At 49.1% G+C, this 27239-nt stretch overlaps 11 protein-coding genes across 11 annotated transcripts; 6 read left to right on the top strand and 5 right to left on the bottom strand.

Moving 5' to 3' along the window:
• Positions 1-185: 185 nt before the first annotated feature.
• N7487_009940 (questin oxidase family protein) lies at positions 186-1645 on the bottom strand (the record flags this gene model as incomplete). The annotated part of the gene is made up of 4 exons (XM_056877670.1): positions 186-955; positions 1018-1145; positions 1208-1353; positions 1439-1645. 4 exons carry the CDS (start codon positions 1643-1645, stop codon positions 186-188), a joined length of 1251 nt encoding a protein of 416 aa, XP_056726250.1.
• Positions 1646-2070: 425 nt separating this feature from the next.
• On the bottom strand, positions 2071-4392 carry N7487_009939 (GABA permease GabA; the record flags this gene model as incomplete). Its single annotated transcript, XM_056877669.1, has 15 exons — positions 2071-2190; positions 2307-2375; positions 2433-2580; positions 2630-2758; positions 2818-2895; positions 2949-3150; positions 3204-3261; positions 3313-3341; positions 3390-3424; positions 3480-3558; positions 3609-3723; positions 3777-4018; positions 4080-4149; positions 4211-4244; positions 4307-4392. 15 exons carry the CDS (start codon positions 4390-4392, stop codon positions 2071-2073), a joined length of 1494 nt encoding a protein of 497 aa, XP_056726249.1.
• A 1377-nt stretch (positions 4393-5769) lies between these two features.
• N7487_009938 (uncharacterized protein) lies at positions 5770-6957 on the bottom strand (the record flags this gene model as incomplete). The annotated part of the gene is made up of 1 exon (XM_056877668.1): positions 5770-6957. The coding sequence occupies one exon, from the start codon at positions 6955-6957 to the stop codon at positions 5770-5772; it is 1188 nt and encodes a 395-aa protein (XP_056726248.1).
• A 533-nt stretch (positions 6958-7490) lies between these two features.
• Positions 7491-7778, top strand: N7487_009937 (uncharacterized protein; the record flags this gene model as incomplete). The annotated part of the gene is made up of 1 exon (XM_056877667.1): positions 7491-7778. The coding sequence occupies one exon, from the start codon at positions 7491-7493 to the stop codon at positions 7776-7778; it is 288 nt and encodes a 95-aa protein (XP_056726247.1).
• A 391-nt stretch (positions 7779-8169) lies between these two features.
• N7487_009936 (uncharacterized protein) lies at positions 8170-8382 on the top strand (the record flags this gene model as incomplete). The annotated part of the gene is made up of 1 exon (XM_056877666.1): positions 8170-8382. The coding sequence occupies one exon, from the start codon at positions 8170-8172 to the stop codon at positions 8380-8382; it is 213 nt and encodes a 70-aa protein (XP_056726246.1).
• Positions 8383-9863: 1481 nt separating this feature from the next.
• On the bottom strand, positions 9864-14387 carry pex6 (AAA family ATPase peroxin 6; the record flags this gene model as incomplete). The annotated part of the gene is made up of 3 exons (XM_056877665.1): positions 9864-10314; positions 10390-14131; positions 14198-14387. The coding sequence occupies 3 exons, from the start codon at positions 14385-14387 to the stop codon at positions 9864-9866; spliced, it is 4383 nt and encodes a 1460-aa protein (XP_056726245.1).
• Positions 14388-17136: 2749 nt separating this feature from the next.
• N7487_009934 (C2H2-type zinc finger protein) lies at positions 17137-19186 on the top strand (the record flags this gene model as incomplete). The annotated part of the gene is made up of 5 exons (XM_056877664.1): positions 17137-17647; positions 17729-17982; positions 18060-18316; positions 18368-18643; positions 18703-19186. The coding sequence occupies 5 exons, from the start codon at positions 17137-17139 to the stop codon at positions 19184-19186; spliced, it is 1782 nt and encodes a 593-aa protein (XP_056726244.1).
• Positions 19187-19299: 113 nt separating this feature from the next.
• N7487_009933 (uncharacterized protein) lies at positions 19300-19899 on the top strand (the record flags this gene model as incomplete). The annotated part of the gene is made up of 1 exon (XM_056877663.1): positions 19300-19899. One exon carries the CDS (start codon positions 19300-19302, stop codon positions 19897-19899), a length of 600 nt encoding a protein of 199 aa, XP_056726243.1.
• A 933-nt stretch (positions 19900-20832) lies between these two features.
• N7487_009932 (PX domain-containing protein) lies at positions 20833-23946 on the top strand (the record flags this gene model as incomplete). The annotated part of the gene is made up of 7 exons (XM_056877662.1): positions 20833-20935; positions 21003-21232; positions 21302-21610; positions 21679-22303; positions 22362-22458; positions 22507-23650; positions 23719-23946. The coding sequence occupies 7 exons, from the start codon at positions 20833-20835 to the stop codon at positions 23944-23946; spliced, it is 2736 nt and encodes a 911-aa protein (XP_056726242.1).
• A 229-nt stretch (positions 23947-24175) lies between these two features.
• Positions 24176-25492, bottom strand: N7487_009931 (ankyrin repeat domain-containing protein; the record flags this gene model as incomplete). The annotated part of the gene is made up of 1 exon (XM_056877661.1): positions 24176-25492. The coding sequence occupies one exon, from the start codon at positions 25490-25492 to the stop codon at positions 24176-24178; it is 1317 nt and encodes a 438-aa protein (XP_056726241.1).
• Positions 25493-25875: 383 nt separating this feature from the next.
• Positions 25876-26956, top strand: N7487_009930 (uncharacterized protein; the record flags this gene model as incomplete). Its single annotated transcript, XM_056877660.1, has 2 exons — positions 25876-26032; positions 26097-26956. 2 exons carry the CDS (start codon positions 25876-25878, stop codon positions 26954-26956), a joined length of 1017 nt encoding a protein of 338 aa, XP_056726240.1.
• Between the last annotated feature and the right edge of the window lie 283 nt (positions 26957-27239).

Genomic DNA, 27239 nt, shown 5'->3' with positions numbered 1-27239 from the left:
TACATGCAAACAGTGCAAACACCCATCACGTCAACACGTGAACCCGTACATAACTGTAAATCTTTACTTCCTTCCCAAGGTCGTAATGCAAGAACGGTTATCAATTGCCGTATGTATTTTGTTTAATTATTCATTAAATCGTAAATAAATTTGAGCTGAGTGGAGTGAAAACAAATGAACAAAGCCTACAGCTCATATCCGACAAAATTACCTCGCCAACACTTGAACTCGGTCACGAATCGCACAGCAGCCTTCAAGAAGAAGCTATCAGAATCACCCCAAGTCGAGGCTAGTTCCTTCAGTGCTCGGGTAGTCTTTACAAAGTACACATTGGACGAGAATTCACCATTGACGGCTTGCCCAGCAACCCATTCCCAGTCCTTTCCGTTTAGATCATAATTCCGAATTTGGTCCATTTTGATCTCAGGCCGCAGTTGCGCGACGTAGATGCCGACGCAAACTAACCACCACTGTCGAAGAAGAGAAATTTGGAACTGGGGAGGTATGAAAGGCAGCATGACGCGGACAGCGTGGCTGGTTGCGAGGTTCAAAGCGAAGAACCAATCGTAATGCCCGGTCGAATCAACTGCAGCCGTTCCAACTAGCAAAGCAGCTGCAAGCTCTTGGCTCTCGCGGAACTGTTCAATTGGGTTCTCGATCCTCCATGCCTTCCAGTGTTTGAGAAGCACGGCGTTCCGGCTGACGAAAAGGGTATTGAGGTTGTCGCTGCCGGGAGTTGGAAAGAGGCCATCTAAGTCCTTATCTTGCCGGACCAGGTCTAGAATTGCAAAGAGTGACTTCGATTCATACGATGCCTCGTTTTTCGAATGTTTAGGGTCCTCCAAGGACTTGTATATGTCATTGTGGCAGGTTGCTGCAAGGGCGAGTGCCTCCATTGCGAGTTCACGACTATCCATTTCAAAGGCGTACGCAAGATGGATCAATGGCAATCCGACTAAACAGTGGTTAGCACGTGCAAAGTCAAGCCTAGCTTTCTCGATGCGCATTGAAACATACGACAAGCCATTATAGAATCAAACATGGGCTCCTTGCCGGTAAACAGGTACTCGGCCACGACTTCCTTCCACTCATAGCCGAGGTGGACCATTTCATCTTCAAAGAAATCCACGAACGCCCGATCAAATCTGCTTAGTGTTAACGAAGAGTCTCAAGTAGAAGAAAGGCCAAGACAAGTCCGGTAACCCACCCTCGACATCCCAGGTGGCCTCGCCAGTCAAGAGTAGTGATTTCAGCCGGTGATCCCTTCCATTTAACTAGATCAGACGCTTCCTCCTCATATATGTGGCCTAAAATATCGGCGTCTGCGCCTTGCAGAAAGGAGGAGCTCAAGAGCTGCAAGCAGGTCAATGACATGGACCAATGACGAGGAATGCATACATAGAAAGCCCTTGTTACGAAGGCAATGCAGATCACTCACGTGTATTATTTGGTTAGGGAAGTTCCGACAATCGAATAGCGAGTTCTCCACATGATTCAACTTCAGTAGGTGCTTGAATGCCCGGGCCGGCTTGTCTTGAGCTGCTTCGGTTTCATGGACGTTGACCGGTGGCAGATCAATCGCTTGGGTGGGTGAGGATGAAAACAAGCCAAGAGATGGCAATGATGGCCACCGAACAGTAAACATTGTGACGATGAGCGAAGCTGTGTGTAGCTATTTGGATGGGATTGTTGGGAAATCGTCACGTGAAGCAGAAGTTGATATCGATGAATGACGTAGGAAATTTTGGGTTATCAATCTGGTCACATGACGTCTAATAAAAATCCCAAGGCTTCGGTTCCATCAGGCGGCGGCTACCTACTCAGCTTGCTAAAAAAAAGCAAACATACGAAGTCACTATTTTGATGCAAATTATGGCTGGGATGGATCAATACTCTCAGTATAGTTCAGAAGCATATACCAATGGTTATCAAATTTGGGACATGACCACTTTTATCATAGTTCCAAGGTTTTCGAGAGATAACCTGGGTTGCGAGGTATTCTATTTAAAAATGCTAGATTTTGCGCAATCAAGTCACATTATATGTAGTATATCCTGAGGATCTGGATATTTAATCCTTATGTTGTTCAACAACTGGAATCGGCTGCTCTGGCTGAGCACCGGCCTCTCCATTGAAGACTTCCACCGATATACGGGGACCGACGAAATTCTTGCGTCCATCTACAATCCACTGAATGACGGAAATGACAAAGACAATACCAAATGCCGCAACACAGTAATCTGTCACATCGAATTAGCTTTGTTCTTTTGCGCCACAAAAAGTGAGAGCCAACTTACTCATGTTACTACCAGTGGCAGGCAGCTCAGGGGGAAGAGGAAGAGGACAGTAGTCAGGGCAATGTACGCCAACGAGACCTGAGAAGTTATAAGTCAGTAATGACTTCAATGAAGCCGCTGGGGAGGATCTCATACAAGGTTGACGGTCCAGCCAACGATTTCCGGCAGGACGAATGAGCGCTCGGGTAGCATCCGTCTTCCTCGACAGCAGTTCACTGCAATTGGCATTCCATATGAGATACCTAGCAGCACCACCGAGGCCGAGACAATAGCATTGAAAGCACTTGGAGACGTTAGCAAAATCCAGGATGAAACGTTATGCATATGCTTACCTGGATGAGCCCAAGAAGATACACCCGAAGATAGTGATGAGAGCCAAGTTGAGATATAGCGAGTTCAAGGGGACATCCAGCTTGGGGTGAACGCGAGAGAAGAAGGGAGACGCAGGGAGACCGCCATCACTATAAGTAGTATCAGTATAATGACTAATTTTGAAGACCAAATGTCAATAAAAACGTACCGTGCGAAGGCATAGATCATACGACTACTAGTGGTCATAATTGCGATAGCAGCGAACAGAGCGCAGACTAGGGGGAAACTTGAAAGGGTGTCAGTACAACAAGAAAGCGACGGAAGAGCAGTGAGGCCTACATCAAAAGACAGATAGCGCCGGCATTGTTCGAAGTGGCATTCTTCAAGATTGCAAGGAGCGGGGTTGCCGCTGAGTCGATAATTTTGTTGATATCGCCAGCCACAAAGAGCAGTACAATTAGGAAGATTGCTCCGGTGAAGGTACCGATAAGGACGCAAGCAATCATAATCTTGGGTCCTTCAACTGAAGGGTTGGGAATTTCTGTAGTCCATTAGCCTCAGATTCATGATTAAGGACAAACTTCTAGAAGCTACCTTCAATCATGTGGGCGACACCATCAAAGCCAGTAACACCAAGACCACCTTGAAGAAGCTATGAATATGTTAGATATATGCTCATCAAATTTCGTATCAAACGACATACCCCAAGCAACCACGCAACTCCATCAGGCCCTACGAGAGTCAGTTCAAGAAACATAGATAATGATAGGGGAAACTTACATCCTGTTTGATTGATGAAATCGGTGAAGACGAACCTGTTCTCTGTCAGTCATTTGGCGTCTAGGGAAGTGTCGACCTGATAAGACTTACTTTGCGGAATTATAATTTGGCGAAGCACATGAAAGTGCGGTGATGCAAATGACGGCAAATCCTGTTAGTGACCAGAGGACTGTGGGAATTAGTAAAAGACCTCTGACAGCTTGATATAGGGTATCTCACAAGCTCCCTTAGTGACATAAGGCATCAGGTTGTTCATAAAGGCGTTGACGAGGAAGGCAACGATGTTGTAGCCGCAGTAGATTAGGAATTGGTGCCAGCGCTGGGGATTATAGCTCTGAATGTGAAGGTCAGTCAAATGTATCAATATTGTAGCATAGAATAACTTACCGGGTTCATGAGAGAGATCACACCCTGGATGAGCTGACTGCCCAAGAGGCCAGCAGTTGCGACCAGCGCAACCCAACCAGAGCAGTTAATCCAACCCGTAATCCAGGAAAGAATTGGCATCCATTTTCCCCATGAAGTCACAGCGACCCAATGATATTGGCCTCCGGCGGTAGGGTATGCAGAAAGAAACTCGGCCAGGGAAGTGGCCATGCACAAATTACAGATTCCGGCTGTAATAAGACCTATTGTGACTCATGTCAGCTCTGTTTTGAGGATTGGATAGAAAGCCGAGCAGATGCATACCCCAGACAACACTCGCGCTGCCTCCCGAGGACAAACTGAGTCCCAAACTTGCCGACAAAGCGGTCCATGACTGTTCAGTGTTAATTGTTGATACATATAAAATTTTGTATACTGCCGGTCGCGTCACGTACATTTAGAATGGCAAAAGCAAGACCCAACATGGAACTTCAAGAACGAACACAGAGGTTAGCACACTCCAGGAATTGGTGTTCAATTGCAGCACATACATCATGGAGAAGTTTCGCTTCAGCTCAGACTTGTGGCCCAGCTGGGCCAGCTGAGCATCATCGCTATTGTATTCGTCTTTGTCCATAGTAAGTGCTATGTACCACGTGCAACAAGTGATGAAATGGAAAAAAAAAGGTCAGACAAGGAGGAACAGGGATCTTAAGCAGGCCTCGAATACAATAATAATATGACAGATTTTCGAATATCAATTTCTAAGCCCAATCTTCCGAGCATACTGTACTACCGTTGGGCCCCCGCGGGGAATTAGACCGAGTACGGAGTAGTGTTATGTAAAGGATTTGGGGTATGGAACCTCGGGCGTTCAGAAGAAGATAACCGACCGTGTCTGTGACTGGCCCGGCGGACCGAGAACGGCGATTTCGGCCAGTTACAAACTGCAAGCTGATCGGGCCCTTCCAAGGTTGGATTGTCGCGGACCGACGATCCATGGCTTGCGGCGGCAGCCCCAGTGCTTATGCCCTGATCAATGTATGATTGGTCAATTTTAGACCCACATGTCTGACTAGCGGGAAGGAAGGTTACTGGGGGAAGTGGACGATCTTTGGAGGCGGATAAATGACGAAAATATAGTGTGGGATGTGCATGATAAATGAAGGTATATTGCTTCCAAGGGCTTGGCTAGTCCTTGGCTTTACTTGTTTTTGCAGGTTACTGTATTTGCACCTGTTTGAGTGAATTGAAGCAAGATGCCAAGAGAAACAAATTTGTGTGGAGCGGTGGGCCGAAAACCTTTGAAGGTTATCTCGATAGACAAATACTCCTATGTAAAACGATATCTCTTTTACCGGGTGGACTCCGATGCCAATTTCTTATCCGCCACATATTAAATCGTCTATCAGTACCTTTGGAGGAAAAGTGTGGTTCCATGTTTGACCTTGGCCTTATTCAAGTGCCCAAGAGTGCTCCGAGCGTATCATCCCTTATGACTGCGTATCTATGTTTTGCCCTTCAGAATACGCAATGTTCTCTACAAGTGATTTTAAATCACTCCACCCAAAAATTGAAACATAGATATCATGCCAGTCGTTTTGGGGGGGGAGTTACTGCGAGAGAAAAGGAAAGAAGGGGAAATTAACGAAATTAACATTGAGAATCGAAGAGTGCATAAAACAAAAAAAAAAAAAAAAAAGCAAAATTGCCCCTTTCATTATCCTATGATGTATTAGGATATACGGAGTACAAAGCACACATGTACAAACATTGCCCATCCCCAAACCACACCTTGACATCATTCACGTAAATTTCAAACTCAAAAATGCCAACTTCCCCTTCAAACGGCAGCCCTGGAGGTGGGTTGCTTCAGTAAGCACACGTAAATGGCTCAAGAGCCCTCTTGACCCACTGTTCCTCCTCCAATCCACTTATCCATCACGATGTTTTAGAGAGAACGAGACCTGGCTGGCATCACTTCTTGCATCCAGGGCCGTAGAGCCACATTGGACTACTCATTCTGTCCTTCAGCATACAACAGGAACCAACTCCCAATGCACTCGGTTCGAATATGCTCAATCATATCGGCCTCGGTCCACACACTAAAGGCGCGGCGGAAGATTGCAAACGATCGCTCATACTTGTCAAGGGCGGGGTCAAGTCTCATCATCTTCATATGGCTGTCGGAAATTGATTCCATCTTGGGGTGCGTGAGCATGGCAGTACAACCACGGCACGAGTAAATGATTTTGCGCGTATTGTCCCGATTGACGACAGAAACCCGACATGCAACTTCATGGTGGTGAGCATTCTGGTGATAATTCCCCATGGAGAGGAGCAAACGCAGTTTGACAGAGTTGGGTGAATCCAGTGGAGCAGCGCGATAAATGTCGTGTTGGTTTTCGACCACAAATTCTTCGTCATCGTCATCGTCATCGAGCGTACCAAGTTCGTCTTCTCCATCGGAACTTGACGCGGTGCCCTCCGCAGCATGTTTAATACCCCTGCGGGTGCCGTACAGTTCCAGGGCTTTGGTAAGCGCCAATTTGACAGGAATAATCCAAGCGCCAAGATCTCCCAAATCAAATTCATTCCTGCTCAGCCGCGGCAAGTACATGGTTTGAGTATTAATGAGATCGGGTAGGTCAAGACCAAAGATGATGGCAGCCTTTTCAATGGGGAGACACCAATATGAATGGTTTTCGTGCAGGCAAGGGTGGCAGATACGCTCCATTGTAGGTAGGTAAAGTTGAACGGACGAAGCGCCGCATACCACGCAGTTTTCACGCATAATTGCTTCTTTAAGCTCATGAATGGACCAGTTCTCATGGATCTGAGTCTTTCTGAGAATCTTCGGCATTCCCGGGGCCCACTGCCTCAGAAATCCAACTGGGCTTTTCAGCACAAGCTGATTGGCGATGCGGTTGACGTACGACAGACTTATGGCACTAGGCATGTCCAATTTGTTGACAATCATGTCGAAGATTTCGTTCGGGAGACATCTCATATTTCCCAAGTCCTCCGTGACCTTCTCCTTGGGTGTGATGGGCTCCGGCACAGGCTTCACCTCGATATCGACGATTCCAGTTTCCAGAGTACGGGGGCTCTTGGCAATGATTTTGAGCATCTTGGCCGGCTCCCGGCTATTGGCAAAATTCTGTCCCCAGGACAACTGCTCCGGGTCCAGCGTGAGATTCATTGTGGCGAGGCGCCGTGCAAATCACAAGAATATGAGATTGAATGTGTTGGAGAGAACGCAGTAAGAGAGGCCTCCGGTTGGAGAAACGCGTGAAAAACACGTGCGGTCAACCAATGGAAGAACACTATCAGTGTCATGTCAGTGGATGATGTGATAGACACTCCATGTGGATGATAACTCAAACCTGATAAACGCAAACCCTTGGATTGAGAAGGGAATGGATGAAAAGATATTGAGAAGGAAGGAAGGTGTGAAGAGAAAAAGTGAGGAGAAGAAGTGGCAAGGCGAAAGAGAAACAATCAATTTATGGAGGGAAGTGAATCGGAAAGTGCGAGAGTGCGGCCTGACATGGCAAACACGACGCCAGCCAGGTGGGAAGTGGTACTGTGCTATATCTATTTATGATGCACTGCAGGCCTTCAGTAAGCTCATGGTCGTGTACAAGGCTCAGTTGGAGGTCATTCTGCACCATCCAGCCTTTCATGTGCGCTCTCACTCTGTCCTGCTTGGGCATATCCGGGGTGAGTACATGGATGTCAAAATACACTGGTTCATGGGTTGGTACGGCTTGGTTTGGAGCCTACTACAAAGAGGGAGGTGGGCCCTTGAAGGTTACATACGACCACGAGGTGGTCGAGTTGCTCTGCAACGAAGAGAATGAGACTAATGGATGTTGTGGAATTTTCCTTAAGCTGCCGTTCTGCAAACAAGGTTGTGAAAGAATCCGGTTCTTTACGCTTCCTGAAGCAGTGGGCGCCAAGTCTGTCGAAGATTATTTGCAATACCATGACCGGGCATGTCTAGACCGTTGGGCAACTTGAAGCCGCAATTCGAGCGGAAAACTGTGTGTCCTACGGAGAGTTGTCTAGCCATATATATATCTATACCCACCATAGAGCGAATATGCATGGGATGTATGCGGTTTAACCAGGCATACTGGTGCTGCAACCTCGATGACGCTATGAAAATCTTTAGCCTTAATACCTGTGATGTCGAGGATATTAACAAAATCCACGACCCATAACTACCACTTAATGATCAGAGTGACTCGGTTTGATTAACACCTGTTAAGTCTGCCTTAGCCATCGCCTTAGGGGTATATGGCTCCCGTAAGGCAGTTAAGAGGGCCACTGAAGGTCACCCGCCACGCGGCGAGTGGTACGGGGCACACATGATACTGATGATGATGACGAAGAAGAAGGGACTGAGAGCATGACCTGCAGCGATGTTATCAGCGCTGCTTCCTTGAAGAGTCTTACCCCGGCTGAAGTGCGTAAGCCCCTGACTGCTGAGCCCGGGGTGGTCAGCCACCAGGATGAGTCTTTCGCGATGAGGGCCAAAGTTGTGCCCCGAAGCAATGTCGAAGTCTTGCTGCACTGGTGTGCGGGATGTCTCGAATGTGGGAGGAATTCGTCCAAGAGCTGACTGAAAGCACCTGAGGCTCATGAAAATCACCCCCGACCTGGAGCAAATGCGGCAAGAACGGGTTTGGATACACAAGAACGAGTATGGGTAACTAGACCTGCTCGAGGTCGAGTACGAGTAGCCTGACTAGGCCTAAACCCGATACACACGAGAAGTAAAACAATGGAAGGTTAATTCTCAAACTACCGGGTAACAGACTGAGGCTATTAACCTCAAGTTCTGCCGAAAAGTCCCACTGGAGCGGGTTGGTTGGATAGAAGATGTTGGGTCACGAGCGGCGACACAGCAAACGAGAGTGCCGCTGTTGTATGGCCACGAGGATAAAATCTATCAGTGTCAAAATTAGATAATATCATGGAGAATCTATGTTAATGAGACACTAACTGGGATGATACATATATCGCGCACGTTTATATCCTCCGTTTCACTTCTCAACTTCATCCTCTATCAGTCCATCTTCTCCCAGATTTCTCTTCATCCTCATTTTATTCTAAGAAAGCCATGCAAGCAACCAAACGCCAGAGGGCAGACACGTACACAAAAGCATCACAATAGTGTGACCCAATGTGGCACCTAGTTAGGACTTTGGATACCATACTAGAAATATATGAAGCAAACTACAGTATACATCTGCAGAGAGAGAAAAGCAAGACCACCCTTGCTATTTTCTATTCCATACGCGAGACATTTTTACGGCTTAAACCATATCGACTATCAGTGGGTTGAGCTTTCCGTGCACCATATACACCATGAAAGCTGGGAGCTTGTTTTGCATGTGGTACGGGAACTTGGATTAGATCGGTGAGAACTAGACCTTTATTGATTGATATGAAGGCACCACACCATATATGATGATGGCGAGCATCTAATTTTGCAGTTGATTGGTTGTGATCGTCCGGAAAAGTAGAAGATATTACATATCGTTCTAGACGTCCCGTTCTCATGACACGCAATTGCTTTTGTTTCGATAGACGATAAGAAGGACCCGTGGACGAGAACGATGATAACCGCAACGGCAGCAGAATATGTCATGGAGTAAATAGGTTAAGTTCACCTAGATAAGTTTGAAGACGCCTAGAAATACCCATGGTACTGTCCGCGGGTAATGGTGGCTCAATATCATTCGCGAATCTTAATTCGAAGTACAACTGTGGCGCGACAGCGTCGTGACAGGTAACGACCTTGGAATACTGTGATCACAAAGACACTCGGAATAACAATATAATACCCTTGCGAATCTGAGGCAATCAATACAGAGTCGTACGTTGAAAGATCTCGGGATTTCATCTAGTCTAGCACTGCAGCGTTGGCCTACGTGCGCTCATCGTAATGGGCTAGGGATGTGGTAATAGCAGAAAAAAGAATCAGACATGTACATGTAAACAATAGGTATATCAAATCAGCATAGTAGATACAAAGGCCGTCTGGTCGACCAGCTGAACAGTGCGGCACGTTAAAATATACGGACAGTGCCAGACTTTCTATTCAACCTCCTCCATTGGGTTCCTCAAGTGATCAGTCCGAACGACGTAATCATCCTCATCTTCATCATCTTGGGCATTGGCACTATCTGCCATATTCTCGTCATCGCCATCAATAGATCCATCGGATTCCGCACCGGTGCGGGACTTTCCCTTCTTGCTGGCGCTCTTTCCTTTGCCTTTGCTGCTGGTTGTTGACTGGCCGCTGGCACTGCGGACAAGGTTGCCTGGCCATTTGGTCAGGCCTTTGATACGACCGGGAAGACTTTCAGTTGTGTTACTGTCACCATTCGTGGCCGGTGCCTCTTCTAGTGTGGCCGAGCCGCCCAGGTTGAATGCCTCCATTGCCTCTGCAATTGTCTGTGGTGCGGCAGCGGCGGGGTCTTGCTTTGACTTGTCCACTGCTTCGAAGGTTTGACGGATGCGCTCGAAATGTTCAAGTTCCTTGGCACTGCGAGCGGTTAGTATCATGGTATATCACGAAGAAAAGAGGTAGGATAGGAAGGGGAATAAAGTGGACACATACCTAACACTTGGCACAAGCTCTCCTTGAGCAGACAGGAAATCTTCCTCTGTTACCATCACATTCACATCCTCCTTCGTGGCGAGGTGGTCAAAGAACCAAGCAGTGCTGACGGGACCATTTGGCAGAGTCTTGATCTTCTCGTCGACCGCAGTGGCCTTTCGGGTGATAGCTTTTAGCATAGCATCAGAGCAGAGTGCATACAGATCAGCACCAGTATAAGTCAAAGGAAGCTGTTCTGCAACACGGTCAAGTGAGACATCGGGGTGGAGAGCGAACTTCCGCGTCAGAGCCTCAAGGATAGTCGCCTGCTTCCTATGTGTATCTGACACGCCCAGGTAGAGCATCTTGTCGAAGCGACCAGGGCGGAGAAGCGCAGTGTCAAGCAGATCGGGACGGTTAGTCGCACCAATGACGAACACTCCACCGCTATTCTCCTCGCCGCCGTTCATTCCATCGAGCTCTGCAAGCAGCTGACTTACAATACGGTCCATAACACCACCGCTGTCTCCCTGGTTACCACGCTTGGGCGCAACGGAATCCAGCTCATCAAAGAACACAACGCAGGGACGAGCATCCCGAGCGCGCTGGAATACTCGGCGCACGTTTGCCTCAGATTCACCAATGTACATATTAAGCAGCTCAGGGCCCTTGACAGAGAAGAAGTTGAGAGAGAACTCGGTGGCAATGGCCTTGGCGAGAAGGGTCTTTCCGGTGCCAGGCGGACCATAGAACAAGATACCACTGCGCTTCTTCATTCCCTTGGCGAAGAGCTCGGGTCGTTCGAGTGGCAGCTGAATGGTCTCGACCAAGGCATCCTTAACGTTGGTCAATCCACCAACATCATCCCAGCCAACGTTTGGAATCTTAGGTGCGCCGATGGAATCGGCAAAGTTCTTCCGCGCAGCTTCTACAGCGGCGTCAAAGTCTGCCTTGGTGACACCTCGTGCACCGTCACCTCCTGCCAGCAGGACGTCTCTAACGAAGACCTCCGATCCGGAAAGCTTCTTGCTAGCCTCGGCCAGACTTTCGAGGCGAGCTGTTCTCGCTCCGGCAGCCCGTTCCACAACGTCAACCAGATCTCCTGCAACAAGAGCTGCGGTCTTCAGAGCAATGGTACCCAGTTCCACATCCGCGGACAGTCTGATACTGCGCTCTGCGACGGCATTTTGCAGAATGCCTTCACGCTCTTTCTCCTCCGGGGCACCCATCTCAAACTCATGGGTGATGAGGCTGCGGATACCTTCGGGGATAGTTTCAACATCAGTGGTAGTTGCAATGACAACCCTGGCATCGTTCAAGATATCACTCATTGCTGTCACAATGCGATCGGCAGTCAAAACCTCGATATGTCTAATCAGCAATGCGGTGCAGTTTGCTCCGCAGTGGAAAGCCCGTTCTGCTCGGGCTTTAAGATATGCTTCAGTCTTGACATCGCCACCATTCGCGCCGCCTTCTGTCAAGATATCGTACGCATCGATGGGGAATGTGTGCAGACCGATATCTGAGCACGCTCGAGTTGTGATGGTTGCCTTGCCGATATGTCTTTGCTGGGATCTGAGGAGAATGAAGACGGGTTTCATTCCAAGCTGAATAGCCCGCGGGCTTGTGGCAGCAGACAACAGGTCACGAATTCGCTGCTGCAGTGATGGGATAAAGGACTGAGGTGGATCGGCAACAATACCATGAGCCGTTGGGGCATCATGGACGCTCTTTGGGATCGTCTTGACCCCCAGCCAATATTCCCACCCGTTGCCCAGCACGCCAGGAACTCGGCTCACGTCGCTTCCGGCTTGTACCATGCGCGTAGTCGCCGGGTCAAGTACAGCAACTCCGCCCCACTGATCTTCGCCTGTCTCTTCCAGCTCCTCTACAGTAGTCGGGGCTACCTGCCCGACACGGAACCAAGCGACGCCGATTTTGCGGGCTCCGGCATTATTTGCATTGACACCTTGGCCCAGCCGGATGGTGATGTCTTCCTCCTGACTGGCACTGTCACCGCCAGCGGTGCCAGAGAACACCGCTCTGCCAAGTCCTTCGTCCACGCTAATTCCGACCAAATCGCCACTTTTAAGGATACGCCGGCGCGATTCGAAGTATTGCTTCAATCCTGCAAATAGCGCTGGTTGAAGGACCCGGTCCATTGAGAGAGGAGTGGACACCTTAAGCAGTGTAACCTCTTTCGCCAAAGGTGGGTTTTTAGCAGCAGTGTTCTTCATTTGATGCAAAAGACCAGGTTTGGAGGAGCCATTAGGAGTAGCGAAGGTCATGGGAGAGATCCGCAGGTACTTGGGATTTTCAATGTTACTAAGAAGCAACGGGGGAACGAAAACTGAAGGGGTCAAGCGGGTGGGTGCGCGTTGCGAAACACTGGACCGGCGTTCACCGGAGTGGTTAATGGCATACCGCGGCTTAGAGGACGGAAGACCTGAAAGACCAAAAATCTTAACTGGGCGCCAATCGCCCGAGTCTTCAGGAGAGTCGTTGAAACTTCCAAATTTGAGCGAGGCGAACATGTTCAGCTGGGGCTCCTCGGCAGCTTCGATTCTGACCCAATCACCGGAAAAGCATCCGATCTTAGCGAGCGTGTTGATATCTACAAAGATAAAGGAGTCGACGTCTTCGTCGTCGCGAGGCCGTGGGTGCAGCACCTCATTTGGAACTTGTTGCAGGAGACCTTCCACCTTGAAGGTCTTGCCTCCGCCACGGCCAGGGCGCATGGTGGCCGATGTGAAATTCGATGCCACAGACCCGGGGGTATGGATTCCGTCTAATCGTCGACCGCCGGCTCTAGGCGTTGCCGAAGTCAAGGAAGACATCACCCCTGATGGTGGCTGCGGCAATTCAGGCGCACTAAGAGAAATCATGTCTTCCAGAGAATCATCCGAGGAGTCACTCATGGATCCTGCTGAGCCCTCTGTTTCTGACTCCTCAGCAGCCGAGGTTACTTCCATTTCTGTCCCACTTTCGCCAGGCTTATCTTCGGCTGCAGAGTAGAATTGTTCGTTGGAAGTGTCATCAGCTTCGTCCTCGGCGACTTGCTTCAGAAGCGCAGATCTCGAGGGTACGGTTTGTTGAGCACGGAGACCTTGAGGACGAGCCTGGACAAGCACAATCTTTGTCGTCGACATCAGCAAGCCTTGCGAAACGGGCTCGCAGAATGAGATCCGCGCAGGTGGTGGTGGCGCATAAGTTATGGGATGAGAAGGGAGTGGAAGGGGTAGCACGTCCCCGGTATGCACAATGCGCTGAGCTCCCAATGCTTCACGGACTGCTGCAGTGAGACGTTGTTCGGCATCAGCTGCAGCCCTTTTCGAATACTTCTTGGCTTCTACTGAGTTCCCGGACTTCCCCCAGAGTCCATTCGGCCCTTGCGCATTCGTGAATCCACCGCCAAATTTGCTCTGGATATCATCATGATTGCGGAGTAGATGTCGCTCAACGGTCACAAAGATTGTATCGAGATGAATTGGGGCGACATCCAGAATCCGAATCTCTACGGAACGGTGTGCCTGTAGGGAGTTGCGTGACGAGTCAACTTTTCCCAAAGCCTGGAGGAAAGGCTGAAGTGAGTCTGCCGATTCAGGAAACATCACGGTGGAGTGTGACATTGGAACTGGCGATCTCTCTCTTGGCTGGATGCGCACGGGGAGTATCGTCCAGGCCTGATCCTCCACCGAGGTATAAGTCGGCGTATGCGGGGCAATTGCAACATAAAGTACTCCATCGTCAGAGGTCGTGACATCTGGTCAGAAGAAGACGGATTGGTTAACATTCTTATCAAGAACAGGCAAATGGGCTTCACACTCACCTTGGAGAGCCTGTTGCTGGAAAAGGTCATTCGCTAGATCCTCGGATACTATGCCGACTTTCCCGCGCAGCTGGGGATCCAAGGCCAAACGTGCTGCGATAGGTGCCTTATTGTTCAATCGCCGCTTTCCGGCTCTTCTTCTCCGTTGTCGAGGTTGTTGGGAGTTCTGCCCATACTGTTCGAAGTCCATGGATGCGGTGTCTTGTCCGGTTGGCGTCGGTAAATGAAGCGGGGGAGATAGGAGGAGATATGAACGGAATGCAATCACCAAATCATCTGTTTAACAAGCACCCATGAGAAAATGTCCTATAGAATCCCGCGCCTGGCTTAGCGAACTACTGAGGGGAGAAGATGAGGTTCGCCGGATCCAGAATCCGGGGGAAATCAACACGCGGGCATCTCGGCACCGCCCGTCGTTCTGCCATATCCCGAAGCCGAGGTCCAATCGACCGGGGAGAATGTACGCAAGTATGTGCGAAGGGTGAATAGAGAATATACGGAGTATATATATGTACATTATAGTTCTGCTGCACTTTCCTTGAATTAATAAAGATAGTTAATTCCAGTGGTACTCAAGAATGTATAGCTTTATGTCCAATCTCAGTCGCAAGCGTGCTCTAACGTCATTGGCTGTTGTCTGCTTGTGATAGCGCGGGAAACAAAAGCTCCCCCAGCCCTGGAGCTCCAAATGGCTGACATCATGGGGTAGGTCCATTCTAATTGAGTCCCGAGGTCTCAACTAATCTGAGCGAACAGAGGAGCTTATATTTGGAGGCTTGTTGCTCTTTTCGGCCATTGGAACAATTTTAGCCAAATTAGGTTCCCCGGAAATATATATTTGTCAGCTCTCTTCGATGCCCAGGGCTCCTAGTACTAAGGTTTCTAGCAGATACGACATTATCTAGTAGATTACCGGAGAAACCCATTAGGCAGTTGCATATTGAGGCAATAATATCGCAGCCTGGAATAGTCAGGGCGATGACGGGTGAGTGTGGCGGTGATGCCGAGGAGGTATATTCCTGCCCAGACGGGAATAAGAAACGCTGTTGACTGATTGCTTTCCCCGGATGGCTTGACAGGGAATAGACTTCCATACCAATCCCATCCATGACCTAGAGCCATTGCAGAGTGATCAGCTACATGGTAACCTTTAATACATAGAGAATATAGCCATGAATGTGGGTTTGGCATATCAATGAACTATACAATATTCTACTAAGGTTGGCGTTGTCTGTCCTTGAAGATATCACAACTGTTGATTTCAGGCACAGCTGTAAAGTAAATAAGATGCTACAAACACCTGGCTCAAGTATATAAAGTACATCGTACTCTTTGTACTTTTTGGAAATCTGGAGCTTTTTGAGGGACTGACAGGTGGGCTGTGCACCGGGAAGCAGGAGTCAGACAAGGGCGGAGCCAGCTGAGGGGTCGATACGAGCATAGTGCCTGGCCCGTCCGATCAGTAGACGGGTGCATTTTCGTCCGACAAACGCAGACTGAGCAGGACCGACATTGAACTATTATTGGACCGGGCAAGTACGAAAAGCGGTGATGGGAGGCTCAAGTGTGCATGTGCATCTCATATTTGGCGTGAAATCAATGAACTAGTACTCCCGTACTATTGGTCTAGAAGAGATGGGTGAGTTGGCAAATCTCAAAAAGTAGTCGCCGTTCACTTTTTGTTGGCTGTGTGGGTCGTTTTTGGTTGGTTTTCTAGTCAATCAGGGGCCAAGACCCTGGGGCGTTGGGTTGTTCCATGCTGAATCAGCGTGACCCTAGCGGGTGATTTTCCTTGCCCGAATTTTTTTTATGGCATGATCCTGGTAATAGGTGACGTAGACATGGTTGAAAATCAAAATGCTGACTCTGGATTTTACCATAGGTACCATGGGGGTACAGCTGTAGAAAATCCCAAGAATTTTGGTTAGAAGTTGACGCGTAGGAAAATAAAAAGGCTGCCTGGACTCTCCCGTTAGAACCTTGGAACCTTGGAAGGTGAGGCTCTTTTGGAACGGATTTCTCATCTTTCCGGGACCCGAGTTTCCATTTTAAGAAGTCAGTGGAACCAGTGGAGAAACGGTACGATACCCGCTGGGGGCCACGCGGGAACCACCTATATGGTTGAATTGTTTAATTACTGTTAGAGATTTACCATACTTTACCACTTTACCATACAAACGTGTTCTTAAGCCAATCACCGACTGCAGAATGTGCTCAGCCTTCGCATTCTATACCATTTTGGTGTTAGCGCCTTCGTCTATCAGGCAGACATCCAACACGCAATGAGCCTCCCAAGTCCCTTCTCTTCCTTGATCCGCTTATTCCCCCATCATCTGTGTTCGGGTTTATTCTTCATTTTCAATCCTATTTTGCTCTTCATCGCTGCCTTCAGTCTAAGGATACTATACATTTCGTATTTAGTGGGGCTCACCGCTTGGGAACCCATCTTGAACGTTATATCTCAGCATTGGAATCCCAGCATTTTAAATCCGGGGAATTCATTTCATCTTCGGATATCGTTATCGTTGATTAAAAAGCCATTTGGGCTGGTGTTATTGATCCTCTCTGCGTCGAACCCCGCTTTGAAGTTTTTCCGACCCCCCCGCGACACATTGGATTAGGAGTGCATGTTCACAGAGACTATCAGACGATCGCGCTATCGTGATAGATCTCCAGGACCTCATACTGGTTTAAGTGTGTCGATTATAAACACTCTTGGTGAATAGTCCAAGAGAAGCGGTGCTATTATATAACAAAGAACGGAGAGAATCCGCATCAAATCGAGGCTTGCATCTCTGACTCGACTGTACGTCACTCCTCGAATCATCTGGACAACTCTTCGGTGAGTCATGGCATGGGCCAATCAGCCGCAATACACTGCTCCTTTCCTGTCCGAATATGTATGCTAAATTTTAGTTGACACAGTACTACGCCCAATAATGTCTGCCGTCCAGACTGAGGCATCGCGGGTGCACCCGCGTCGTCGGCCTGTCTTAAACACCGCCATTCCCACCCTGTCGAGCGACTCGCCTGACTCTAAGATGCCCCTGAAGAAAGGAGAGACTTTCCATACCCCCACTTCTCCTCCATCGAGCGATCGCGACCCTGTCTTGAACTTCCGCTCTCTACCTCATCGCTCGGCCACTTCGTTGGAAGCCATCGCTGTTGCCGAGGAGCGCATGACTTCCATCCTAGGCCGTCTGACTCTGGAACCTACCGAAGATCAGAGCCCTGAGGTTGCTAGCGGTGAGAGTCTGATGGAGAGTGGGTTGGTGCGCAGTAACTCCAAATCCATGTCTAACTCCCCACGCTCCTCAAGTGAAGAGGGCCGCAGCATTCCCATCCCACTAGATGAGAAAAAGGCCCACCAACAGCATAGCCACGAGTCCGATAGTGGACTAGGGACCTCTGTCAGTAGCGAAGAGGGGCTGGCTGACTCGCAAACTAAAGGTGAGTGTCACATGCCACAAGAATACATTGTCGCTCTTTCTCCCCCCTATTGTTTCCTATTTGAGCCCTAACAATGAATAGTGAATGATGGTATTCACGACAATCAATCTGCCATTACAAGCTCTATTTCGGCTTTTGATACTGGGTCGTCACCAAAACGTCAATTAGGCCCTGCCGCCTGCAAACAGATTGAACGTTTTGTGCTCGTTCCTATTTTGAAAGAACCCCGCTTGAAACCATTCCATCCACTGGTCCGAAGCGTTCCCCAGCGCATCATCAATAAGCAGATTGTGTGTCTGCGTGACCTCGAGAAAACCCTATTGTGGTTGGCACCGGTAAGTCAATGCATTGTTCTATTCAAAGGGTTTATGGAGTTCTGGTTGCTTATTATTATTTTTTACTTTATTTAAAGAACTCCGCTACTTCTCGGAATTCCTATCTCAACTTTTGCGAGTTTACGATCCAGTGCTTGCACACTTCGACTTCGCACCTCAACGATCGTGATCAACGACTACCGGCGGATCGACCTTACACTAACGGATACTTCCTTGATCTCGTTTCGCAGGTTCGAAGATACGCAGCGATGGTTCGCGCTGAACGCGAACGAGTCCAGGTGACTCAGGGCTCCGAGTCTAACAATGAGTCTAACAAGGAGTCTAATCCTTCTGCGTATGTGATATCCCATTTAATGGACTGCGCAACCTATCTAACCCAAAATAGCATCCCGAAGGCTACCCTGGCAGGTGGTCTGTCTAAGAATGGGAAATCTGCCGAACTTGTTATCATGCAAGATGGAAAGCAAATTTCCATGGCCACGGGAAAGCCTTACGAGGCGGATGCTCCTGGTGCTGCCAAGCGTACTATCACTCTTGACGATGCGGTCGATGAGGGCGTTGAGCGCTCTATGGCCCGCCGCAAGAAGGATGCTCCTCCCATGAACATCAATCAAAAGTGCGCCGACTGCGACAAGGTCTTCAAGCGTCCTTGTGACTTGACGTAAGTTGCCCTCTTCATTGAAACAAATTATTAGAATTGAAATGCTAATCCATTCATAGGAAACACGAGAAGACCCATACTCGCCCCTGGAAGTGCGAGTACTCAGACTGCAATTACCACACCAAGGGTTGGCCCACCGAGAAAGAACGTGATCGTCACATGAATGACAGACATTCGGACAAGCCCACTCTCTACAAGTGTCAATTCCACAAGTGCCCCTATGCTTCAAAGCGCGCCAGCAACTGCAAACAGCACATGGAAAAATCCCATGGATGGGTTTACGTTCGATCAAAGAACAATGGCCGCAATGGCAGCAATAGCAGCAAGCGAGGCTCTTCTGTCCAGGCCACTCCTCAGACTCCCAGTGTTTCCACTCCTGCTTCGAAGGCGACCGACTTTGCCTCTCCAATCCCTGGCCCCAGTCCTTCTCCTAGCGACCAGAACTACAACTGGCCTGAGAATCCTCAGTTCAACTTTGCTGACCCTCCCCCGCTTGCTCATGGGGAGGATTTCCCCTATTCGGAGAAACATCTCCCTATCTGATGACCGATATCAACTCATTCCCAACTTCGGTGAACCTGAGCGGGTTCCAGAGTCAATTTGAAGCCGGCGACCCCAATGGCTTGATTCCGGCCCTGGAGATGCACCGCCAATCTATGAATTCCATGTCCATCCCATCTGCCGAATCGGTCCCCGACCTGATGGGACCTGTGTCCTTTGACGGATCCCCACTCACTGGCACTGAAAGCATCAACTTTGACCTGGATTGGAGCAATTTGGACTATCCAACCAACGAGGACTATACTACAATGGCTGCGCAGCTCCCCCAGGGGCATTCCCTGGAGGTGATGAAGGGTTATTCGAATGATTACGAGCAAATGAACCTCAACCACTGTTCCTACGATGTCTCTGGAAAGCTTTCCGGCCTTTCTCCTGGTGCACAGGGCAACGCCATGTTGTACTCACCGGACTCTTGTAACGTGGGCGACACTCTTTCTGAGCGCTACGAATACGGACTCCAGGCCCAGGCGGGCAACGACTTCACCCTCTACAACCAAAACGCCCAGATGGGTCGCCGTGCCCAGCCCATGATGCAAACCCCTAGCGACCACTCAGCTCAATACCATCAGCCTCAGCAGCAGATGTTCCCCTCTCTTGAGCACGAGCGCGTTTTGCAGAGCATGCAGCCTTGGACTGGCCAACAACCCCAGGGACACTACCTGCCTCGCGATATGGAGCTGGAATTCATGAAGTGAAAAGGTGGGATTCCTAGGGTTCAAAGCAAATACTCTTCTCAACACTTATTTTCTGAAGCGAATTTAATGTTCTCAAGCGATGGAAATGCGGGGGTTTTTTTTATCTTTTTCATTTTGATTTTATCTTAATCTTTCTACTCCAAATAACATGGCTGAAGTATATTTGTTTCTTTCATATTGGGTATAGTGGTTTTTGTATTGCCTCCTTTTACCTGGGTTGAGCGCCTTCGATAAATTGCCAGATGAATTTATGAAAAAGGCACGGTCCGAGCCCTGTTCCAAGTAATTTCCTACCAATCCAAGTTCCAGAGATATCCTAGTCCCCTCACTTGCTTCTCCAGAATCCACAATGATAATCTGATGACACTGCCGAGAGAAACCTCGCCTCGTAAGGCGCAGAACTAGTACGAGTACGGAGTCCCATATAGGCAACACTATAATTAGCCTTGGCGTACGAGTCCTATGGAGATTTAGTGATGGACTACGTCAAATAGTCACGGCGATCAAAATCGGTCGGGGCGGAGTTGAATTTTTAAAAAATAGTATAAATAGGTAATATAACCCATATAGAGGTTTAGAATACATACATAGCCCTATATATAGCCTTACCTAGGTATAGGTGTCAAGATCCCCCTGGTAAAATATTCAAAGATCTCGGGAGGTGACGACATCATCTCTCTGCCGACTCTTGCTCCGCTCCAGCCCCTCCCCCCATTGCCTTTGTTCCACCTTTTCCCGGAAGCAAACATCGTGAGACCCAGTATTCTGTACTGCTCAGTCTTGTCTTGATTGCGGCGCCCACTAGCCTTTTTAGGCAGACACATTCTGTGCTTCCTGCAATTCTCATCACATCACCTAGGACACTGGCCGTGTGATTCAATTTCCTAGGGACTCAGCTTCCCTCTCAACTGAGCCGGAGAATTACCGCTCAACATGCCGGAAACACAATCGCCTGATTCCGCAGTACCTAACGGGAAGGGAGATGTGGGTGCAACCCCGCCACCAGGCCAAGTCTTGACGGGCAAGCAAGAGCACTGTAAGTTGGACGATATGATGATCGGATTCAGATTTCACAGTTGCTGACATGTAGGTCATTTGCGCAGACCTCAAGCGTGAGCTCATCGCTCGCGAAGTCCGAGGTGAAATCTTCGAGCTCAATTCCCCTACCGCGCTCCAGCGATTCGGCGCCCCCTTCAGATCGGACTTCGGCGAGGTCGCACCAGTCGACTCAGAGCTGCCTATTCTTCGGTATATTTTTGTTCACCACGTTCGGAATTTCCCATTTCTCGACCAAGCACGCGAAAAGGAGTTCTGGCAGGATAAGCTACAAATCGTGGGTTTTTCGCTTCCCTGAATGGATAACTGTGGAGGAACGAAGTGTGGCTGACAGTTGGGGATATAGTTCTTGGAATCGTTTGCCAATAAACATGTCTCGTCTTCGGAGGATCGACTGGAGGAGACGAAGCGCCGGAAGTTGGCTCGGAAATGCGAGAAGCTCGTGGAGCTGATGATGGTTTCGGGTGTGCCGACCGCGTCGGGATATGAGGAGCGCATTCAGTTCTCGGAGATGGAGATCGTCGAGCGTGGTGCTCAGGAGTCGGGTCTGCTGGCTAATATGCCTGAGGGCAATTCAATCAATGGTTGGGATGTGAACGTGGCCGCGGTTCGGACAACCTCTGTCAAGCGGACAGTGCGGTACCATCAACATGCAGTAAGTTTCATAATTCTGGAAATCCCGTTCTTTTCTGAAGGGTCCTTTGCTGACAACATCTGCTGTAGGAATTCGTTATTCGAGTTCGTCACCACAACAAACAGGAGATTCATATTGGGAGGAGATATGGAGAGTTTGTCAAACTTCACAAGAGATTGAGGACCGAGCTGCCAGGGAAACTACTCCCTCCTCTTCCTCGTAAGAACAAGTCTTCTTCCACCTCGAGCTGGTGGGGCTCTAGTGCAGATGATGATGCTTCGTCTATTTCATCTCTGTCCACACAGGACACGAGTGTTGCTGAGGACCGGCTCTCCGCACCGACTCTTTCCGCAGGGGACCTCCGGCGATCGCTCTCCCGAGGATCAATGCGATCAACGAAATCGCCGCGTGCATCAACGAGCGACGTGTCGAGGGCGACTGTGCTGTACCGAGAGGAGCAGCGTGTGTCGCTGCGCGCGTTCCTGCGCACTATATTGCAGAACAAGCGCATCGCAGAGTCTAAGGTCATGGAAGAATTCTTGACTGCTCGCCCCATCGAGTTGAATGAGGAAGAGTTGATCGATGTTCAGAAACGGAAAAACATGGATGCTGTGAGAATTGAGGAACAGAAGAGATTCTATGAGATTGCTAGGCAACGAGCAGCGGAGCTGGACGTGTACATGGAGCGCTTCCGGCGGGATATTGTGGAGAGCAGTAAGTCGCGAGCTTCTTCCAGCACAACATGGCTTTGCTAATCTCAGTTGAAATTTAGATGGATTGACAAAGCTGTTCGCCGAGATCCGGGAAAAGCCTACAATTGCAGACCTCAGCCCCCAATACCAGAAATTTGCTGAGTGGCTCCGCATTGAGTATGTTGTCTGATTTTCTGAGTGATTACCCCTACTAACATTGAATAGGGTTGCCGCAACAATATACCATCTGTTCCTTGCCGAGGATAACTCCCCTGAACTGTTTGCACAGGCGAAGAGAATCCACGGCTTGGTCCCATACACGCTAATGAAAAATGTGATTCGCATCGCCAACCCTGCTGCAGTTATGTCTGGTGTTCTAGACCTTTTCATGGCCCAGCCCTTCGGCTCGCGGTCACTTTTGCAACGCATCTTCTCATTAACACTAAATGAAAGCATCAAAGATTTCCAAAAATCAATTGATTCTCTGGCTTCAAAGGTCGAAGATACTGTGCTTACTCAGAAGCTTAAGAGCTTTGCGGATGCCGAGGAAGAAATCAAGAATGTGATCCGAGAAGAGGCTGTTGCCGAAGATGTTGACATTATTGTGGCCATCCTTCGCTCCGAATTACTGTCACCCGAACTTACCCCGGACCAGATTGGCAAGGTGTTCAATGGCTACGTCGCTTGGAACTATGCCGTGGAGAATGTAGATCTGGAAATGCAACAAGGCGCCCAATGGTTCGCTCACATGAAGCAGCTTCTGAAGCTTTACACCCGCCAGCGCGACAAGGCGATGATGCTGGGCATTGTTGAGGAGCCGGTCACACTGCAACTCTTCCGCGATCTGTTCACTATCTTCTACGAGCCGCTCGTCCGCGTTTACAAATCTGCCAACGTATACAACAGCATTACGGACTTTGCTCTATTTGCCGACGATGCTATTAGTGTGATTGAGAGTGCCCAGCGCCAGGATGCCTCTGCTGATCCGAACCAAACAGTGCAGGCCTTCATCGACCTGTGCGCTCGCCACGAGGCCAACTTCTATAAGTTCATTCACGAAGTACACCAGCACGATAACGGCCTATTCCAGTCTCTAATGGGTTGGATTGAGGAAATTCTTGATTTCCTGCGCAACGGTCCCGCCGGAGGCAAAATGGACATTAACGCTTTGTTCCAAGGCGCTGTTGGAGTGGGTCAGATCGACAAAGAGCTTGCTCTCACGGAAATCAATCAGCTTATCAAGTGGCAAGAGGACCGGAAACGCTGGCATCTGAATAAGACTCGCCAGAAGATGGCTGCTGAAGGTACATCTGGGGAGACTATACCAGGAGCTACAACTTTCAAGGGTAGTGATTTCGGTCTTGACGAGGTATGTGTTTCCCGCCTACTTGACTTCAAAAATGAATTTGGATTTTAAAGCTAACCCCGGGCTTACAGGCTGATCTGGAGGACCTCACTATCTCGGATGAGGCATCTGATGCCTCTGATGAAGACTCTGGAGATGAGAACATGGACGATCCCATCGCCGTAGAGCGTCGCCGGCGGACAAAGAAGCAGGACCAACTTCGTCGTACTGCGGGTGAACCCGTTAAGCCCGAGGTTACGGAGATTCTCAAGCTTGCTGATCCGTTTGGTGCCATGTTGCGGCATGTGCTTGCCGATTAGATGTCGATGTTAGAATTGTTTTGCTACATTCGTGATACCGCCATAGATATGGCTTCTCCCGTTTGATTCCCACTATTTTATTTTATTTTCATACATCGAGCCTTTGCCCACTTGTTTCTACTTGCCGGCTCGCTCATGGCTGCGCCGAGGGGGCCGGGAGGACTAGATAGATACAACGTATGATAGGGACCGCACGCTGGATCGGTCATGATAATTGAGACGAGAATATTCATGATGGGCTGCCTATGTATCTCCGCAGTGCCTCTACTACCTGCTGATTTCCATTCTCCATTGCCACCTCTAATGGTGTCTTCCCATCTGTATCACCTAACTGTGGATCAATGCCAGGCGCCTCGAGCAGTAGTTCCACAACACCTATGTGACCATAAAATGCAGCATTAAACAGCGGTGTCTGACCGTTCTCATCACGAGCATTGGGATCAGCCCGTCTAGACCCAGTCAACAACCGCCTAACAATCCCCTCGTGGTTTCTTTCTGTCGCAACTCCCAACGGCGTAGTCCCATGCATATCAGGAATCTCCAGTCCAACCCTCTCACATCCAACCAACAAGTCGACGATCTCCTCGTGTCCATTCTCCGCAGCAACAAACAAAGGCGTCTGCCTCTTCCAATGTGTCTGCAAATTCGGATCGGTAACCTCCCACTCTAGTAAAAACTGTACAACATCCACTCGCTCCGCCGAAGCCGCAATTGAAAATGCTCCCCGCCCATACTGCTGTCCTTCAGCGTTAGGATCAAGCTTCTCCCCAAAATACTTAACCAAATACCGCACAATATCAACATGTCCCATGATGGCCGCATAGAAAAACACATGCTGACAATGCACAGCGCCATCATCACCCTCAAGAATCAACCGTAAATGATTCGCAAGCAGCAAGCCCACATCTCCATCTACTTCTCGCGCAGCACGACTGAGCGGCGTCCACCCCTGCCGATTTGGCACGCGTGGATCCGCCCGCCCGCTACAGAGAAGCATTGTCATCATCTTCGGTTGATGGTTGACGGCCATCATCAGTGCGGTATCGCCCGTCTTATCTTGCAAGTTGACGTCTGTACGATTGTCATTTAGCAGGGTCTGCACTATGGCCGAGTGGCCCTCTTTGACGGCCCAGGACAGCGGCGGACGGATCCATTTTCTGTCGCGGGTGTTTGGGTTTGCTTCGTCGTTTAGCAGGAGTAGTTTGAGTACCGCGATGCTATTGTGTAAAGCGGCTAGCATGATTGGGGTGCATCCTTTTAGTCGTGGGTCTGTGTCTGTTTTGGATTGGATGTCGAAGCCTGCCGAAAGGGATTTTAGGGCTGTTGAGGGGGTATCGGTTGTTGAGGCCCAGAAGAGGGATTTGGGATTTGGTGAGCTTGCATCGCGTTTATAGAGGGTGGTGTTTAGGAGGTTGTAGGTTATTGTGTTGGTGCATGTGAAGGCATTTAGGTCTGATGATGACAGGAGGAAATCGGATATTGCGAGGTAGAGTTCTTTAGGGAGGGTTGAGAGGGGTCCTTGTGGGTTTATGCATAGTGTATGCATTTGAGGCGTTTAAAAGGGTATCGAAGCATGAGGGTTTGATCATGGGGGTCGTTGGAGAAGTGTATATATAAGAATAGACTCGATGTGGGGTTAAGCTTCTTTATAATAATGGCGTTTTGTGTGCAGATCTGACCTCAGCCTCAATAATACATGAGGTCATCTTTGATCGGAATCAGTGTACAAAAGAAGAAATATTGTCTCGGATAATTCTCCATATCCTAAATTCTATTCATAGCACTGTTATAATCTTAAAATCCTTGGGACGACTCCATAGAATGTCTTAAAGTTGCCAAGACCTCGTGGGGTCCGGATAAGATAAGCAAGTTTCCATGGCGACAACGTTCATCTTCCTTTGACAACATCCGGGGAAGAAACTATCGAAAATGTCATCCCCTCAGAAGTACCCAGCTTCGCCAGGAACTACAGCGCCTCTACGCCGCGGTCTCTTCAAAGATGGTCTTTGGTGTTGTAACTGCCCAGAAAGGCCGGTTGCGGTCCGCCGTGAAACTAAGAAACAGGGACCAAACTTTGGGAAATGGTGTATGTTGAATCTTGCTACCATTGGGAAATATCTATATAGATTAGCAACTGACATGAAGAATAGTTTGGACTTGTGCGCAACCTCCACCTCTCAAATGCAAGTTCTTTCTGTGGGCAGATGACGCTACAATGCGTGAGCAAGCAGCCGTTCTTGCCAACTCTCGATCCGAACTCGATCCTAGCCCGCTCACCCCATCAAGGCGCACTCCCGGACGTATGAATAATGGGCTACTCACTCCACAGACTGAGCGCAGATTTATCGATACCCCACAACGCAACTTCAAGTCGCCCCCTAAGACAGCTAAAGCCAGAATGATCTCAGAAGCGTCAGACGATTTTGGCTGGGACGACGACCTTGATGATAATGATGAGATTGTCAAAGCACTCTCTTCCAGCCAGACCGAGACCTTCATCTCGCAACCCAACTTCCATCCCAAATCCCCGTTCAAGACCCCCCGCACCGGCGCGGTGACTTCACCCGGCAAGCGCCAACTGGCAGAAGTCACGAATGATGATTCTTCCTACGGCCAGTCTGCATCCGCAACGCCTTTCTCATCTCGCTCTTCTCGCACCGATATGTTCCCTCCCTCGTCTGCCGAATTATGCATGACACCCACGCCTAGCAAATACAACGATGTACTCTCCGCAGACTCGAAGTTTGACACCTCGGATCTTGCAAAGAGCCTACTTGATATTCTAGAAAAACATAGTGTTGTTTTGCCGAACAAAGCACATGACGAGGTTGTTTCACTGCTTAATCGGCAGGACTTGAAGACGCAGGGGATTATTCGTGGGCGGGATATGACGCGGCTGGCATTGAAGAAGAAGGACGAGGAAATTAAGAAGCTGCAAGGCCGGGTTTCTAACCTGGAAGCTCAGAGAGAACTGGATCGCTCTCTTATTGAGGGGATGAAACCCTATTGAGCGGGCAACCTTGGAATCGCATTACAAATGCAGCAGACACTACCAGTATTGATTTCAGAGATTGACTTTCAGATTCCCAGTCTATTTTTGGCTCAGTGTGTGCCACCTATCTCACGAACTGTTACGACGATATGATAGCTTTGCGATCTGTGATTATTGTGTTATTGTGTGAACATCTGTGAAAACAGGCAATCATGAGCCTGCTTCCCTGATATACAGATAAGAATGCTCCAATGAGAAATACAAGCTTTACTAGTCTAGTAAAATGTCATTTGTCCAACCT

The sequence above is a fragment of the Penicillium crustosum genome (genome assembly GCF_028827405.1).
Source record: "Penicillium crustosum strain IBT 35664 chromosome Unknown utg000004l_segment0_segment0, whole genome shotgun sequence".
In the NCBI taxonomy this organism is placed as follows: domain Eukaryota; kingdom Fungi; phylum Ascomycota; class Eurotiomycetes; order Eurotiales; family Aspergillaceae; genus Penicillium; species Penicillium crustosum.
Note: the sequence above shows the minus strand (reverse complement) of the source record. Positions and strands in the feature narration are given on the sequence as shown.